Source organism: Schistocerca piceifrons, chromosome 11, assembly GCF_021461385.2.
Source record: "Schistocerca piceifrons isolate TAMUIC-IGC-003096 chromosome 11, iqSchPice1.1, whole genome shotgun sequence".
Taxonomy (NCBI): Eukaryota; Metazoa; Arthropoda; class Insecta; order Orthoptera; family Acrididae; genus Schistocerca; species Schistocerca piceifrons.
Window position 1 is genome coordinate 137,153,763 of NC_060148.1, and position 17,407 is coordinate 137,171,169.

The 17,407-nt window shown below is 45.6% G+C and overlaps 1 protein-coding gene across 1 annotated transcript; it reads right to left on the reverse strand.

The window, feature by feature from the left end:
- Positions 1-898: 898 nt before the first annotated feature.
- LOC124719910 lies at positions 899-11,135 on the reverse strand. Its single transcript, XM_047245096.1, has 3 exons — positions 10,969-11,135; positions 1,199-1,454; positions 899-1,109 (listed from the first exon to the last, which is right to left on the reverse strand). Exons 1-3 carry the CDS (start codon positions 11,123-11,125, stop codon positions 1,082-1,084), a joined length of 441 nt encoding a protein of 146 aa, XP_047101052.1. The 5' UTR covers positions 11,126-11,135; the 3' UTR covers positions 899-1,081.
- Positions 11,136-17,407: the final 6,272 nt, after the last annotated feature.

Genomic DNA, 17,407 nt, shown 5'->3' on the forward strand with positions numbered 1-17,407 from the left:
ACCGCTAGACAACCCGGTCTCAGAGCCGCAGACGTTGTACGGTACTGTCTGGAACAGCAGCTGAGACGTGGAAGCCGACATCCCCACACACTGGTAGCTCTGCGGGATCTGATGCAGCGGTGGGAGGCCTCGGTCAGATGCTGAAGAAACTTTCGGAACTCTCTTCCCCGCCGAGTTGACGAAGTCTTCGAGGCTAGAGGCGGTAATACCGTGATGCCATTTCATGATCCTTGAAGTAAAAGTTGGCCTGAATGTGACTGTCTTACAATAACTTAATGACGTACGGAAAGAATGGGAATCATGCACCAGCTAGTTGTACTTGACAAGTTTATTCGAATCCTTACCTAGGTTTAAACAGATCATAAACCTTTCTTCCTTGGAAGAAGTAGTAACGTGTGTAAAGTTATTGTGTGAAAAGAGAAAACAGGTCATAAAGCTCAGTCAACACTAAAATGAGCCATATAAATGCTAAGGTATAGCCACATGGCTTAATGAACAGTAAAGTAAGGTAAAAGTGTGAATAAACATCTGACGTGCCACTGGTTGGCTGTTCGATTCCTATGGCTTCCATAATTTTACTGTTGCTGACTGCTGCCATGTTAGAGATTTTAATTACGTATATACAGCAAATGTTGTGGAGTATTACTGTAACCTGGTGGTGCGGGGTGTTGACTCTACAATTGCTTCTTTCGAAAAGTAATTAATTTAGCCACTTGCAGTGTTTATTGTTCACTTTTGAACTAATATACAACTAACAACGATATCGAGCTACAGCTGTTGTCATCTCAAACGACGCTGTACTTTTATTGATTTTTGATAATACGGTTGGGAAATAGGAATATAAATTCAATTTTAGTAAGGCAAGCAATGAAAAGCTTTTATTGTTAGTTACCGCTTTCAGTCTTCGACTGTCATCATCAGATTATTTGCTGTCTGCTGTAGCGATATGTGGAGACAGCGAGCGGAGAGAGACGTATGCCACGAGGCACATTCCATTGACTGCTCGGTGGAAAGTGTCAACAAAAGAGGCGGCGGCAGAAGGTATTAGCGCGCTTCCTCTTTGGGTCTCACAAATGTGCCCTTATTGACAGATAGTTAGTATCGCAAAACTGGAAAAGTAGGTAACAGCATTGACAATAAATTTAAGGAAAGAGTTAGTTGTACAGTTAGCAGTAATGGCGTCGAGTGGTCTACATACCTCGGTACACAGCGGGAGTCGATACAGTCGTCAGCGATCTGGCAGTCGAGCTCCACGAGGACTTCCATGGATTCGCCCAACGTGAGGGGGCGGAGCTGCGCCAGGGCGCCGGCGCACCCCCCTCCCTCCGCCGCTCCACCTGCTGGCGGCGGCGGCAGTGCGGAGTCCCAGAGCCGGGCTGCCAGGCGCTGCGCAGCTGACCACGGAGGGGGCGGCTGCTCCAGGCTGTCGCACGTTGGGAACCCCAGTAGCCAATCTGCAAAACGTTCTTCAGTCACTTAGAGGTCTGCACTCGTGACTCACGAGCTTCCATGGGCTACTCATATGCACATCAGTACCAGCAGTTACTGAAAGTGAAACACTAAGAGAGCTGCAGCCAACGATAATCGACACGGCGTGAGGTGTGCTGCATACTTTTACAAGCAAAAGGTGAACAAGTCAGCTGACTGTCGGCACGGCGGCCACTGCGGCGGCTCCCCTTGACGAGGAAGCGGGAAGAGCTGCGCCGACAGCACAACACTGGACACTGTGCCGTCATTCCGTATGAGCCGAGGTTCTGACTGCAGCATCGGTGTGGACGATCCGTGCATCGAGGCCCTGAGCAGAGCGGAGAATGCCACGTTGCACTCTCGCCTATCTCACGGGGAGCCACTTGGTATACAATACGTAATTGGTTACACTGATCGCAGCTGTTACATTTCTGAGTCCTTGAGACAGCTCGCTTGCGATATTTTCGACATTCTTTCAACAAAATAATTTAATGTCGCATGTCAGCCATGCTGTTCTGCCCCAGCTTGACAGAGTTAGCACCGCTACCACAGGAACGTGCGAAGTACCTGGCTAGGCGCAGACAGTAATATTTAAGTGAAGATCGCACTTATCGTTAACTGGTTTGGTTGGCGAGATTGGGGCTAAGACATTTGGACCCGCGCTCAGAGATCTTTGCAGAACGCCAGAGCAGATACAGTCTCACGTTGGTGTCAGAGCTGGCAGTGCGGGGCTGGAGAGGAGACTCCAGGCTGGCCGGGAGGCAGCTGGGCTGCAGGCGGCAGGGCGCTCCGGACTCGAGCGGCAGCCGGTGGGAGCCTTTCCTGGTGACTTAAGATCTCCAGTCCAGGCTGGGCCGTGAATGACGACCCCAGGCATTCTGTACTCTCATCTCCTGGAGCGCCGCAAACTTAGCCTGTCTCATCACAGTCTACCTGCCAAGTACTGCGTCACAGTCAAATAACTGCAGCCTGAAAAGCTGGAATTCCCAATGATGCAATCGGCATACCACTCTCCTCTCGTTTTAATCTCTGGGATCCGCCTCTGAGCTGTATTTTCCTCTTAGCTGTAGCCGTGATTACCCAGGGTATCTCGTTAGGTAAGTAGCAGAGGCGCTGCCATTCGTTGTTCTGTACACTTCCGAGGCAGTACCTGCACTTCTGTCCCTTTGTACTTGTGTGGGAACCTTCAGCGCTTACGGAGCAGAGAGAAAACAAATGTAATAGCTAAGTACTCATCAAATGTTGAGATCATTTTAGAATTAATCGAAATTGTCGACTGATATGCAAGTGCGGTTGACATACGGTTCCTCGCCGCAGATAAAGCAGCAATGAAGGCACTGAGTGGCAGAGAGTGGCTTTGGACTAAAAAGCGCTGATCTGTTCTCACCTGCCAGAAAGTTTACGGCAGAATCTCTGGACACACAAAAGATATTCTGCCTGCTCATTCGCTCACGAGGGACTCAAGTCTTTTTGAGCAAATGCGTGACAAAACCCTCAGTGAGTTAGACTGCAAAATGAAGCAAAAGGAAAGAAGAAAGCGTAATGTCTCTGTGAAGGAACAGACGGTCAGCCCGCGCAGCTACACTCGTCAGATCCGCTTCGCTTAGGGAGTCCAGCTGAGGCTACCTCGCCGGTAAACATTCTGAAAGTTCCGTACCTGCCCAGTGAGACGGCTAACTCTGACGACGTCTCTCCCAGTCGGTGTGGCTACCGGGCTGTAAACATACAAACAGTCGCTTCTGATGGGACTGTGGGCAGCTGCTACTGTTAACCGAAAAATCGGGATGCCATTGCTGTATGCCTATTGTAATTAACCACTGCGAACGTTCGAGTAATGCACACCTGATATCAATGAACGTAATTGACTCGTACAGAGGGAAGTCCACGCTCCTGGCACAACACGGAGACCTCCGCCTCGTCGTGTCTGAGGGCCGACTGACTCACTTGGCGGTCTCCGTAACCTGCGATGTATTCTCGCGAGAGCCTGTATCCGTCAACTGTGCAGCGATACTTGAAGCTTCCCGTACTGGAATAATGCCACAGTTACGGCCAATGACTGAGGGACTTTCCCTGACAATCACTGTAACGATAGGAAACTACTCCTATTTTGATTAAGTGAAAGTGTGTTTACGGCCGACTGGCGCGCCTCCTCCACGTACTCCCCGACCTGTGTGTCTGGCTGCAGGCAGGCCGGCCTCCCACGCAGCGGGCCACGGCCCCCACCCCCGCACTGGGCGACTCGCGCCGCGGGAACACACTCCGCCACAGCCTGGAACCTCCGTAAGTCTGGAAACTCTACAAGCCCCAGAAAAGAGACGGTTGTGCAGATTATAAATATATGTCATGAAACAATCGTACTTCGATTCTGCTTCGTATGAGATCACTTTTTCTTCATCTTTAGTTTTTATCGTGTGATATTTTATCTTGTTCAAATAGCAAGTGTATGACTGAAAGCATTACCCGGGATTGCCAAGGTTCACTTTCACTTCTGAACCTCCGTGAGGAAGTTTATGGGCATTCCTACAGCAGACAGGAGTGACGGGAAAGATCGCCATTAATATACTGGCGGAAAAAAATAGCAGCGCCAAAAATATAATTAGTGTGAAGTAATGAAATTGCGGGAGTACATCTCTCTAGATGAAACACCTTAAAGCTTCGAAGGGAATTATGAAATTCAGAGGCCGCCGCCTCAGCTCGAGTTAAGGCAAGCGTAAACAAGCCGAGGTAAGGCATTCTGCAGCTCTTTTAACGTAAATGTTTGTAAAAGCAACATTTGCATTTCCTGCTTCACTCCTACCAATAACCCATTTTGTTTTCCGTGTTTGCTGTTAGCTAAGGGTAAAGGCACAAGCTGTACATGCCTTGACATGTCAGATCTAACGTCATTTGACGCCCCACATTTTGCCTACCGTGCTAACACAACACTGGCTGCAGATGCCAACAGGGGGAGGGACTGGAGCTATCAAATGCTGTCGACAGCACGAGGCTACGGAGCGTAGCTGAACTGCTTAGTCGACGAGTAACTCACGATAGTGCTACAGTGCTAATGGTGTTGATACAAAGCAGAGCAATGGCAACGATAAACAAAGCAAACATAGCGTTATATCTTCAGTAACAGTAGCCCAAGTTGAGATTCCGTCAGAAAGAAATCCAAGAAATTTCGCTGAGTGAGAAAGAAGTGGCAGATGAAGGATTAGCCTTTCTGCAAATGAGGCAGTGGAATGGGTGGTGTCGTGCGGACAATGTACAAAAGGCGTATAGTGGTGGTGACACGTGCACGGCAATAGAAAGAAAGTGTTACTGAGACAGGTGTGGGGCACTTCATCGACGCTGTCGGACAGGGAGCCCCAGTTGCTGTTTCCAGTGAAACGTACTGAAGGACAGTCGTTGTCCTAGCTGTTGGTACTAAACGTAATTTTGTATTTGGAAAATCATCCGTGGCATAGGAAAACAACAATTACGAATATACACTACTGGCCATTAAAATTGCTGCACCACGAAGAAATGCAGATGATAAACGGATATTCATTGGACAAATAGATTATTCTAGAACTGACAGTGATTACATTTTCACGGAATTTCTGTGCATAGATCCTGAGAAATCAGTACCCAGAAAAACCACCTGTGGCCGTAATAACGGCCTTGATACGCCTGGGCATCGAGTCAAATAGAGCGTGGAAGGCGTGTACAGGTACAGCTGCCCATGCAGCTTCAACACGATACCACAGTTCATCAAGAGCAGTGACTGGCGTATTGTGACGAGCCAGTTGCTCGGCCACCATTGCCCAGAGGTTTTCAGTTGGTGAGAGATCTGGAGAATGTGCTGGCCAGGGCAGCAGTCGAACATTTTCTGTATCCAGAAAGGCCCATATGGGACCTGCAACATACGGTCGTGCATTATCCTGCTGAAATGTAGAGTTTCGCAGGCATCGAATGAAGGGCAGAGCCACTGGTACTAACACATCTGAAATGTAACGTCCACTCTTCAAAGTGCCGTCAATGCGAACAAGAGGTGACCGAGGCGTGTAACCAATGGCACCCCATCCCATCACGCCAGGTGATACGCCAGTGTGGCGATGACGAATACACACTTCCAATGTGCGTTCAGTGCGATGTCGCCAAACACGTATGCGACCATCGTGATGCTGTAAACAGAACCTGGATTCATCCGAAAAAATGAAGTTTTGCCATGCTGCTGCAAACGTCGTCGATCTGTTTGTGCAGATGGTTGTTGTATTGCAAACGTCCCCACCTGTTGACTCAGGGATCGAGACGTGGCTGCACGATCCGTTACAGCCATGCCTGTCATCTCGACTGCTAGTGATACGAGGCCGTTGGGATCCAGCATGGCGTTCCGTATAACCCTCCGGAACCCACCGATTCCATATTCTGTTAACAGTCATTGGATCTCTACCAACGCGAGCAACAATGTCGCTATATGATAAACCGCAATTGCGATAGGCTACAATTCGACCTTTATCAAAGTTGGAAACGTGATGGTACGCATTTCTCCTCCTTACACGAGGCATCACAACAACGTTTCACCAGGCAACGCCGGTCAACTGCTGTTTGTGTATGAGAAATCGGTTGGAATGTATCCTCATGTCAGCACGTTGTAGGTGTCGCCACCGGCGCCAACCTTGTGTGAATGCTCTGAAAAGCTAATCATTTGCATATCACAGCATCTTCTTCCTGTCGGTTAAATTTTACGTCTGTAGCACGTCATCTTCGCGGTGTAGCAATTTTAATGGCCAGTAGTGAATTTTGAAGAAGTTCGCAGAAATATGACCGTTAGTGCATAAGAAAAACTACGGTTATGAAACAGACAAGACGCACTTGTCACAAAAACTGATGTTTTCGCGTTTCGAGGATGCTCGATACAATTTACGGGATGTAGATGCTGGTGACCTACTACGTTGTCCACATCAAACTGCGCGCGACATACATATAGTGATTTCAAGAGAAATAGTGGATGCTTGCTTAACGTCAAACTGTGCTACAGAATTGTAGGACAATGAAATTTCAAACGAAGCTTGACGATGCGCAGCATACTACGGAATCGGCCCAGAAATTTGTAGGGGAGATATTCAAACTTATCTTATCGTTGAGTAAGGAATTTGTTTTCAACTGCAACCAATCTGCGTTTGAAGAGGAAACACATATGAAAGGGACCCTGGAAATTAAAGGTATCAAGAGAATTCTATCAAGATCATGGAATATCAATTCGTATACAATTAACTGACTCTTTAATCGGATGGTAAATATGCTGGAACGCTATTCATTGCTCTGCAAGAACTAAGAGTTGCTTAGCGCCCCTTGATCCTTTCTCATGTGAGTGACTTTGGCAAGGGCAGTAGGGGATATTTACATCATAGCAAGCAAGAGTGGGAGAACGGGCGTTAGATAACTGCAACTATGGTATGAACACTGCATTTGGCTAATAGCTCGTCAAAATAAGTTGCTTTTGTTTGATTCGTAGTCTGCGTATAAAAGTAAACTCCTAAAGAACAAACTATCGCTCCTGGAAAGTGTGTGACATTGCAGTTCATATCACCTGGAACCACCAGATGAATTCAACCTCCACATGTTTGTCTTTTCTGTGCGTGTAAAACATATTATTGCACTATCTGCATCAACGCCTTAAAGGACAGCCAGTTTCACGATACGCTCCACGACAGGCTGTTTCGCATTCGGTTGCACGCCATCACTTTCCATCAGTTCTCGTCACCATGTTACTCCAATGTGATTTCTGTATGCATTCTTCAAGACTGGATGCCTTGCACGCTTCGTAGCTACCAAGGAGCTCGTCTTTGATCTCGATGGTGCGAACCTTTGTGATCATTGAGACGCGCCATTTTTATTCGGTTTCCGTGGTCCAAGTTAATGGTTTGTTTCTTACATTTCTTGGATGTCGATGATGTCCATTTTGTGAGGTGTAATACATGCACCCCATAGAAGGTTGATCTCTGCGCATCCCAGAGTCTCGTTTTCTGTGAACATGGTGCGTCATCACCAGTTAATATTTTTCTGGTCATAATTTTCACTTTCGAATAAGCCTTACTAAAGACTGTTCCTGCGACGTCGCACTTAACAGTTTCCTTGTAAGTCATCTAACAGAGAAGGTTAAGAAGTGTGGGGAATCTATTGGACATAAGAATGCTTTTTTAGCTTTATCAGTCCTTGGAAAAACAGAAATTATGCAACATCTTAGCTTTCAGGCAAAATACTGGAATACAGAACGGCGATATAAGACAAACTCGCTATGTTCTTTCCGAGATAAAGTTCTGCAGTGAGTCTGAACTTGCGCTATGTGTACATGATGAAACAGTAGAATCTAACAGTCCTAGAATACTTAGGGAACGGGTAAACTTCACTTCCGCGTCAGCTGCGGATGTGAAAGAGCAGGTGAGCAATGCTGCTGTCTTTTAGGTGCACCCAGTGGTATACAGAAGAATTTATTGGACTGTACGTTACATGTGTGTCAGAACGAAGATAATGCAGAACTATCGGAGACAGTTTTTGTGTCTCTGTTAGCGGACGAAACATCTGATGTAGCTTCTAAATTTCAGTTACTGGTAGTATTTCGTTTTCTGTTATCTGCTGAAGAGCCGGTTGAAAGATTTTGCATGTTTTCAAATCAATCGCTTATCAGTGCTACCTCCTTGGCTGAATCAATTAAAGATGTACTCGCCGATGTTGTCCAAGAAACGAAAGAAAACGTAATATCTCAAATTTATGATGGCGCCAGCGTCATGCGTGACCATCATACAGAAATCCAATCAACTGTAATATAAGGGCATAATTTCGTGTATTACGTACATTGTTATGAACATTCACTGAACTTAATTTTTGCCCAAGCGACAAGTCGAAACAAACAAATGAAACCGTTTTTCGGAACTACTGCAGAGGTAGCAATACTTTTCTGTCATTCACCTCGAAAAGTGGCTGTTCCAGATGCAGTTGTGAAACAAAGAATCCCACACGGATCGGCCATTACATGGAACTTTAAATCGTGAAAAGTGCTCACAGTTAATGAGAACAGAGAGGCCACTCCAGAATGTCTTAAACACATTGAAGATACCAGCAGCCAGACAACAAATGTAAATCAGACATGTGGTCTAGGGATAAAACTCTGTCACACAAAATTTTCCTTTCGGTTAGGGATATCTTATAAAAATAACTAGCTGACAAACCCAGCAATGTAGAGGTGTTCATTTGGCAATTTCCTATGAGATATGAAAACAAAAATTGAACTGTGTTTTTCTGTAATATCGAAATAATTTCATTTATATGTATTCGTGAAAACACTTTTAAAATCACGAAACAGTCGCACAAAGAAATACGCATAATTTACAGAAGTGTAAGCACAGCTTATTCTCATGTCTAGACCGCGATTCTGTAAACGCCTGCATAGACTCTTCACAGCCCTACAGGTGGCTAATGTTTTCGCCTACAGTCGTTTGCGCTTCGCAGCTGAAAGATGTTGAAAGCTCTACCAGGTATCGGGGATTTCTCTTAAGTGGACTCGACTCTGTGTGTGTCTCAGCTCTAACGAATAAATGTATTAAAAATTCATACATGACGCGGCATTTCTTCACACAGCTCATCACTCATGACGCCACATTTCCTGGGCCTTGCGTCATACAATGACACGACTTTGCAGGTACATTCCCTGGTGTACATCGGTACTGTGTGCAGAATGTGCTGTGATCAGAGGTGGTAGGGAAGAAGCAGTAAATTTAGACGTCATGCATTATGAGGCAATTTGTCGTGCATGTAACTGTTTATGACGTTATGTGTCCTGAACTATGATAGATGAGTAGTTATTACCCCCACAGCAATTCATTGCTGACAGTAAGAGATGTGTGTAGCAAGTTTGGTTGAAATCGGTCCAGGAGGGGATGTGGTACATCTGCAAACCACACACACACACACACACACACACACACACACACACACACACACACACATACATATATCCATTTTTATAATATGTATGTATGCCCTACGTGAACATCTAGTACAGCCAATTTCAAAAATATACCACTGGTGGCCTCTCAATAAAGTAAGCAGCAGCATCATTCCGAAACGAAATTTTTAAAATTAGAGACAATGGTAATGGTATCACAGAAGAAACAGAGGTTTGAATTCTGCAGCCACTTGTTGCCCTCTAATTTACTCAAACACCGCTTCTTTCTTTCATTGAAAAATTAGTGTCCTGAAAATGTTCTGTCTGCTGTTACGCAGTCCTATCAATTTTTTAAGTAAAGCTGAGTTAAAAACAGAGCTGCAGACCATTTATTCTCGAAATAGGTTTCAAGAAAAAAAAAAAAACGCGGGAGCCCTTATAAAGTTTGTCATTGAAAATAATTTGCAAGAACCTTTTGGCGACGTCAGTAACCTGCTGAAATCAGCGGCTGCTGTCCCATGAGAAGCTGTGAAGCAGAGACGTGTTTCCGCACGTTGTCGCGGATCAAACAGTTTCTTAGAAGTACCAGAGATGAAGATAGGCTGTCTCGCCGTGGTATCTGTTGCAAAGAAAACGATTCACAGGTTTCCAAATTTCAACGACAGAGTCATAGATCCATCACGAAAAAGGAAAGGAGGATGGTCTTTTTCTATACGTCTACAGGCGATTCAACCCTACGAACGTTTTCAGGCTCATTGTAAGGTAATTTTAGAACTACAAAAATATTATACTTAATTTAGGAAATTAAACTGTTCGGAAAGGTAAGTTGCACAGTGCAGGCAAGGTAGTGAACTCCGTCCCAGCCACTTGAGGCGTCAGCCACCGATGTCTGTGCTGTACCGCTAGGGATACGTCCTCTGCACCGCGATGACACAACGGCGAATGTTAATTTCTGAAGCGCAGAATGCAGCCCACCATTTTCTCTTGTCACTCGGAACTTTCCACTCTTCATTGTGCTTGGCAACGATCGAAATTTTGTTCTTAGTTTGTATTTCATTTTCTTTCTTATAAATATATCGCTGTACGTTAAGTAGTTAAGAGCCGTTTGACATCACTATATTCATTGTGAATTGTTTTTTATTGTAATATCAATGTCCACGATTATGTAGAATACAGAACTACGGAAAATACGTAAAGGGTGCTGTTATGACGAGGTACGGCAGAAATTCTGCACGAAGGTGCTCCGGTTTTAAAGAATCTACACGTTGTATTTCGCAACATCTTACTTCCATCTATTCTCCCACATATGAGAAACGTTTTGGGCTCAGTTCGGAAATATACATGCTTAATTTACCGTCTTTCCAAATCGTACTTTATGATATTTTTTCACTTGCGAATGGGTGTTACAAAGTACATTGACCGAAAAGGGTGAGAATGAAGTGCAGTTTGTCCCCAATGCAGTCCTTCACTGTCAGGGAAAAAAAGGTATAATCTTTGATAAGAGTATGTGTAAGCCAAGGCGCCTGTGCGTGACTGAAAACTGCACTGTGCATAAGGTCTTGTCAGTCTGTACTGCACGAAAAAGCACTTACCTTCATCAACACAGTAGTCCCATAGCGTGATAGCTGTACGGAAACTTTCAGAGATTCTGCCAGAGTCGAGGTGGCTGCAGACGCAGTCCAGCACCGAGGAGGTCCCGTTTGCTGCAAGCAGAGCTGCCACTGTGGCAATTACGCCCGCCGGCTGCATTGTCCGCTGTCGACACTGGGGAACAAACAGAAGCAGTGCGCGCCGCAGGGAGCGCGCGCTCAATATGACGGCGGGCGCAGCGGAAGTCTGCCGCAGGACGGCCAAACCACGGGAAGCGTGGCGTGACGCCTCTCATCCGGATGACCGCCGTATTCCTGTTTGCCTGGTGAGAGTTCGCGAAAGTCGTCGAGTAAAACAAGGAAGTGTTGTAGTCATTGTGCTGTTCCTAATCTATAAAAACGATTTAGGAGGCAATCTGAGCAGCCATTGTTTGCAGATGATGCTCTCTTTTACCGTCTAGTAAAGTCATCGGAGGATCAGACACAATGGCAAAATGATATAGAGAGGTTATCGGCGCGGTGCGTTAAGTGGCAGTTGATGCTAAATAATGAAAAGTGTTACGTCATCCACAGGAGAACTAGAAGGAATCCGTTATATTTCTTTTACTCGATGAGTCACATAAATCGAAAGGGTGCCGTTTCAGATAAATCCCAAGGTATTACAATTAGGACCAACTTAAATAGGAACGATCAAATCTTCTAGGGAAGACGAGCCAAAGACTGTGTTTTGCTTGCATAACACCTAGACGATGCGGCAAGCCCGGTAAAGAGACTGTCACTTGGCGATGCTTGAAGAATCCTCCGCCACACACCGCCAGGTGGCATGCTGAGTACTGGTACATATGCATCTACATACATATTCTATAAGTCACAATATGGTGCATGGCGGAAGTTGCCTTGCACCACCGCCAGTCATATCCTTTCGTATAACGCTGGTATATACAGCGACTATATACATGCCTCCACAGACACCCTAATTCGTATATCTTAGTGCTCCTTACAGCAAATGGACTTTGACGCCATTGAAATCGTGCTGCAGTCAGCTTCGAATGTCGGTTCTCTAAATTTGCTCAATAGTGTTCCTCCAAAATAACATCGTCTTCCCTGCAGGGGTTCCTGTTTGGGCTCCCAAACCACCTTCATAACACTAGCGTGGAGTTCGAACCTAGAGGTAACAAATCTGGCTGCACAGTTCTCGATTGCTTCGATGTCTTGCTTCAATATGGCCTTGTGTAGATCCAAAACACCCAAACAGTACTCAGGAATGGGTTGTACTAGTGTCCTATGTCTTCTACACATTCACCGTACTTTCCTATAATTCCCCCAATCGAAGTCGAGCATTCACTTTCTGTGCTGTACCCTTACATGCTCATTCCATTCCATATCGCTTTGCAACGTCACAGCTAGACATCTAATCGACGTGACTGTCAAGTAGCGCACGGCTACTGCTGTATTCGAATGTTTCTACATTTAGACCTAACTACCATTCATCTTACCAACAAATTTTGCTTAAGACAACTTGCACTCTCCTACAGTAATTCAACAATTACATCTCCCTGTACACCACAGCACCATCAGCCTATCCTGTCTGTCAGATTATGTTCTGGGGCACTCCTGGCGATACGTTTGTCTCTCATGAGCACTGACTGTCGAGTACAATGTAAGGGGTTTTGTTATTAAGAAATTTTCCAACCACTCACCTATTCTGTGTGCTTGTTCGTTCGTTAACAGACTGCAGTGAGGGACCATACAACGGGATCACTGTGGCCTGCGAGCAAATCGTTGCCTCACGATCTGTCAACATTTTTTTTTTTTTTTTTTTTACAGCAGACACAGCTGCCATCCGCTCACCCCTCCCTCCCCACTCCAAACCCCTCCATTCCCCTCCCAACACTGCTTTCGCCCAATAAGTATCATTTCAGGTCAGTACTGAGTAGTGAAAAGAACATCGCAAAGTGCTGTCACCAGGGATGGGCCAAAAAAACAGATATATTGGATTATACCTATGTATTTTTACACCAGGCCAATGAACTCCAGGTGAACTGCAGCAGCAAGCCGCGGCCTACCTTCCAGATTTATCAGACCTGCAGTCTTTCTACTTTTAGACATCAGAGCTTCCCCAAGGCGGCAAGTCTCAGTTAAGTGTACTGCTTATCACCAAGACATATAATTTTACTGTTAGTCTATTCAAATGCGTGAATGTAGGTCTAGAACGCGACAGTGAGTTTGGGATGGCTACAGACAGACAGACGTGCTGCGTAGCATGAGGGAGTATACAAAGAAGTAGATGACAACATATTAAGTTGCATTTCAATCACCAACCGACATTAAAATGTATGGGAGGAGGGATTCAACAGTGCATATGTACAGGGAAGCTATGACTGAATCAACTTCAGGGGATATGCGCATTTAAATAAAACATACTAGTGTGGAGAATTTGGATGATTTATACTGCATCTTAGCGACTGCTACAGACAGACAGACGTGCTGGTATCTGAGTTAACAGGAGCAATGTATGAATGCATGTATTGTCGCTGTGCCAGGAGAGTCTATTAGTTTGAGGTCAATTCGAGCAGAATTTAGGTATGGTATGTCTACTTATGTATGTGTTGAGGCACTTGTTGGACAGAATACTATACAAGCTGAATTTAAGGCTCATATGAAGCAACTCCTCGAAAAACATTGCCCTACACAACGAGTATGGTTCAAACAGCTCTGAGCACTATGGGACTTAACTTCTAAGGTCATCAGTCCCCTTGAACTTAGAACTACTTAAACCTAATTAACCTAAGGACATCACACACATCCATGCCCGAGGCGGGATTCGAACCTGCGACCGTAGCGGTCGCGCGGTTCCAGACTGTAGCGCCTAGAACCGCTTGGCCACCACGGCCGGCCACAATGAGTATAAAACGTACATATGTAAATAAAGAAAATACAGAATAAATTGTTCTTCCTGCCTCAGTGCGCACCAATCCTCATCATTCAAGTGCATGTAAATGCACCATGAGCCAGTGCTCACTCGGGAGTCTCCAGCACTGTGCGCGAGACGGCTCTGTGGCGCACGTGTCGGCCGGGCAGTGCTGTGGCGAGCTGCCGCCGCGGGCCCCACGTGGCCACTGGCTGGGTGGGGAGCCGCCAGCCCTCCTGCAGAGTAGACCTGCAGAGGCGGGGCCGCAGCCAGCAGCCAGCAGCCAGCTCCCCACCCAGCCAGCCAGCCACGGCCTCCACAGCAGTGCTGGCGCCGCAGCTGGTGAGGGCAGCCAGAGGGGTGGCACGTCACAGAGAGTGGCCGGCAGCAGTCAGCACTTTAATGTTAATACTGAATTATATATAGTTACTCTAACTCAGGGGTAATGTTTTGCGAAGCTGCTGTGACTGTATATAATTTTTTTTGTTCCTATTGTTTTACCTTGAAGTTTACTTTTTGCTGATATGTAAGGTGTCTATTATTGAAGAAAAGACAAGTGTAATGCAACACACTGTAAATAACTAGCCACATCTTACAATATCGATTTATGGAAATCCTTCTTTTTCATCATTTACATCTGGCTAGTCATTTGTAGTGATTAGGTTCTTTTCTATGAAATAACAATGATATAACTAAACAATAACTAATAGTTTTTTAGTTAAGAATCTTTTTTTCTGAAAAAAAATGATCCATGTGTATTTCTTATAATGCACATTACTTACATCATTTAATCACATACAATACTTCACATTTAATTCCATATACACTTTTAAACTAATAACCAATTTTTTGTTCCATTTAAATGTGTACCATATATGCATTTAATTCCATGTACAAATTAAAAACTAATAATAAGGACTTTGTTTTCCCAGTCAACCATTTTTTTCTTTTCTGCTTCGTTTCTCTGTGTAAAAATGATTTTGTGCACTAGCATCAGTAGGTGAAAAAACAGTCATAGGCACATGCACACGTATATAGACTGAAGAGCCAAACAAACTGGTACATCTGCCTCATACCGTGTGCAGCCCCCACAAACACGCAGAAGTGCCGCAACGTGATGTGGCACACACTCGACTAATGTCTGAAGTACTGCTGGAGGGAATTGACGCCGTGACTCCTGCAAGGGTGTCCACAAAAAGGGTAAGAGTAGGAGGGGGTGGAGATCTCTTCTGAACACCAAGTTGCAAGGTGTCCCAGATATGCTCAATAATGTTCACAATTGGGGAGTTCGGTGTCCAGCGGATGTTTTTAAATTCAGAATAATGTTTCAGGAGCCACTCTGTAACAATCCCGGACGTGTGGAGCGTGGTATTATCCTCCTGGAATTGGCCAATTACGTCGGACTGCACAATGGACACGCATGGATGCAGGTGGTTAGACAGGATGCTTACGTAAGTGTCACCCATCACAGTTGTATTTAGACGTATCAGAGGTCCTATATCACTCAAACTGTACACGCCCCACACCACTGCAGAGCCTCCAGCACTTTAACCGCCCCCTGCTGATTTGCAGAGTCCATGGATTCGTAATGCTGTCTCCATATCCTTAAATAGTCTTGTTTGAGGCAAAGCCCAAGGTAATCATGGCCTACCAGAAGAAGTTATATAACTTTTGGCCCCAAAGGTAGCTCCATGTTTATGTCTCGTTTATAATCGATGTCTAGAAATTGGTCATGGAAAATCGCGGAGGTAGTTATAATGAAGGAAGTCCGATAGATGTAGTTGGTTGCTGACTGTTCTGTAAAAAGAATCTGAAAAGCTGGGTGGCGCCAGAAGTCGTCTCACCGGCTTCTGAGCGGTACAAACTACTGGCAGCTCTCTTTCCGTGCAGGGAAGGCCACTAAGAATGCCGCAAGTGCAGTACAACAACTTGTCTGTGCAGCCGCGTGAAAACACGTAGTGGGCAGCCAAGTGGGTGCTTCGGAGGCTGACGACAGCTGACGGTGGCGGCCGGCGCTGTCCTCTCAGGCAGTGGGGGCTGAGCGCTCACTGCCGAGGTAGCCGCCACGGCTGCGGCATCGTGGTAAGCGTCCTGGAAGACCGGCGCGAGTGACTGCAGCAAAGGCTGCATTTTCTTTCTTTTCCGAGCCTGCATTTGCACAGCCAGGGTCCGCCATCTGATAATTTTCTGCGGACCTCAGTGCTCCACTCAGCGCACTCGGCCCCCGCCTCACCGCGGCGTCTGGCTGCGCAGCTGACGTCACGGGCAGCGCTGCCCGTGCACTGCCGCGTGGAGGTCTTTTGTCATTTTTTGTGTAAGATACAGCTGTAATCACTTCTCGAAATTATAATACATGAAATTTCCAAGTCGAAAATTATATAATTTTTAACTTTTGAGAAGAGAAAAAAAGCAAAGTAGGAATGATTGGCAGTTGTGGCCTCAACAACGCTGCTGAGGAACGCGGTCTCAGATCGTGTCCTCGAGCCCGACCTCCCTGGGCGGCGCCTCCCATTATTAGTTTACCACATGAGATATTTCACACCTCCAATGTCACGAGACCAGCCATCTCTGGCGTAGCTGTTCTAATGTCTAAATGTAGTCCTGGGAAGATAGAAAAGACGATAGAAAGAAGCACAGAATGTGGCGAGGTATCCAGAATCACTTACCCACCAAGGTCGTCTTGATGGTATTACTTGCAGTAATAAACATCCACCAGTTTACCCATTGCTCACAAGCCACTTTGGAGAATGTAGTTCATGTTTTCCATTTGAATTGATCACACAGCACTAAACAAACCTTCCACAGCCAACAACTCCTACTTCTTCCACAGGGTGTAAACAAACCAAAGACTGTGGCTAAGGCTAATGTTCAAAGATTTACCGTTTGGACGGAGCTTATCTGTGGTCAACAGTAGCATTCTAGAAAATTGCTAAAAAGAAAGAGTGTGTCAAAAAGGACTTTGTAGCTTTGGAAATACAGAAATATATTGAGATAACTAACAGAGTAGATTGACGTGTTATTTTGTAGCAAAGAACCTCAAGTTTCACAAAAAATGTGACATTTCATTTCGATGTGAATACCATTTATGAAGTGAGACACATCCCACTGGTAGTCAATTTCCTCTTCCCACATTCACTGAGGCAAATCGGGCGAAACTTGTGCAACAGCAGCGTAGATTCGATTTTCGGGTCGGCCAAATTATTTGCTATGGGAGGAACAAAATGGCACTGAGCACTATGCGACTCAACTTCTGAGGTCAGTAGTATGTGGGAGGAACATACACGCCATCTTTAATGAAACCGCCGAACAGTTATTGCAGAGTTTGTTTCATGGAACCAGAATACACAGCGAGCATGCTCCACGCCAGTAGAAGCAGCCATCTTAACTGTGCACAACGCTGGTGTTCCTGCTGATGGAATGGGCTACTGATGGGCTGATGTACAAGGAGGTTGTTTGCTGCAGAATCGTACATGTACCGGCTCTATAAGTTATCTCAATACATTTCTATATCATTCTAAAGTTGCAAATTCC

Excerpts from the sequence above, each read along its gene's own strand:
- LOC124719910 (XM_047245096.1), bottom strand. The coding sequence starts at position 11,125 with ATGCAGCCGGCGGGCGTAATTGCCACAGTGGCAGCTCTGCTTGCAGCA. Across the intron at positions 1,455-10,968 it reads GGACTACTGTGTTGATGAAG|ATTGGCTACTGGGGTTCCCA; the intron begins GTAAGTGCTTTT and ends AACGTTTTGCAG. Across the intron at positions 1,110-1,198 it reads GACTCCCGCTGTGTACCGAG|TTTTGCGATACTAACTATCT; the intron begins GTATGTAGACCA and ends CTACTTTTCCAG.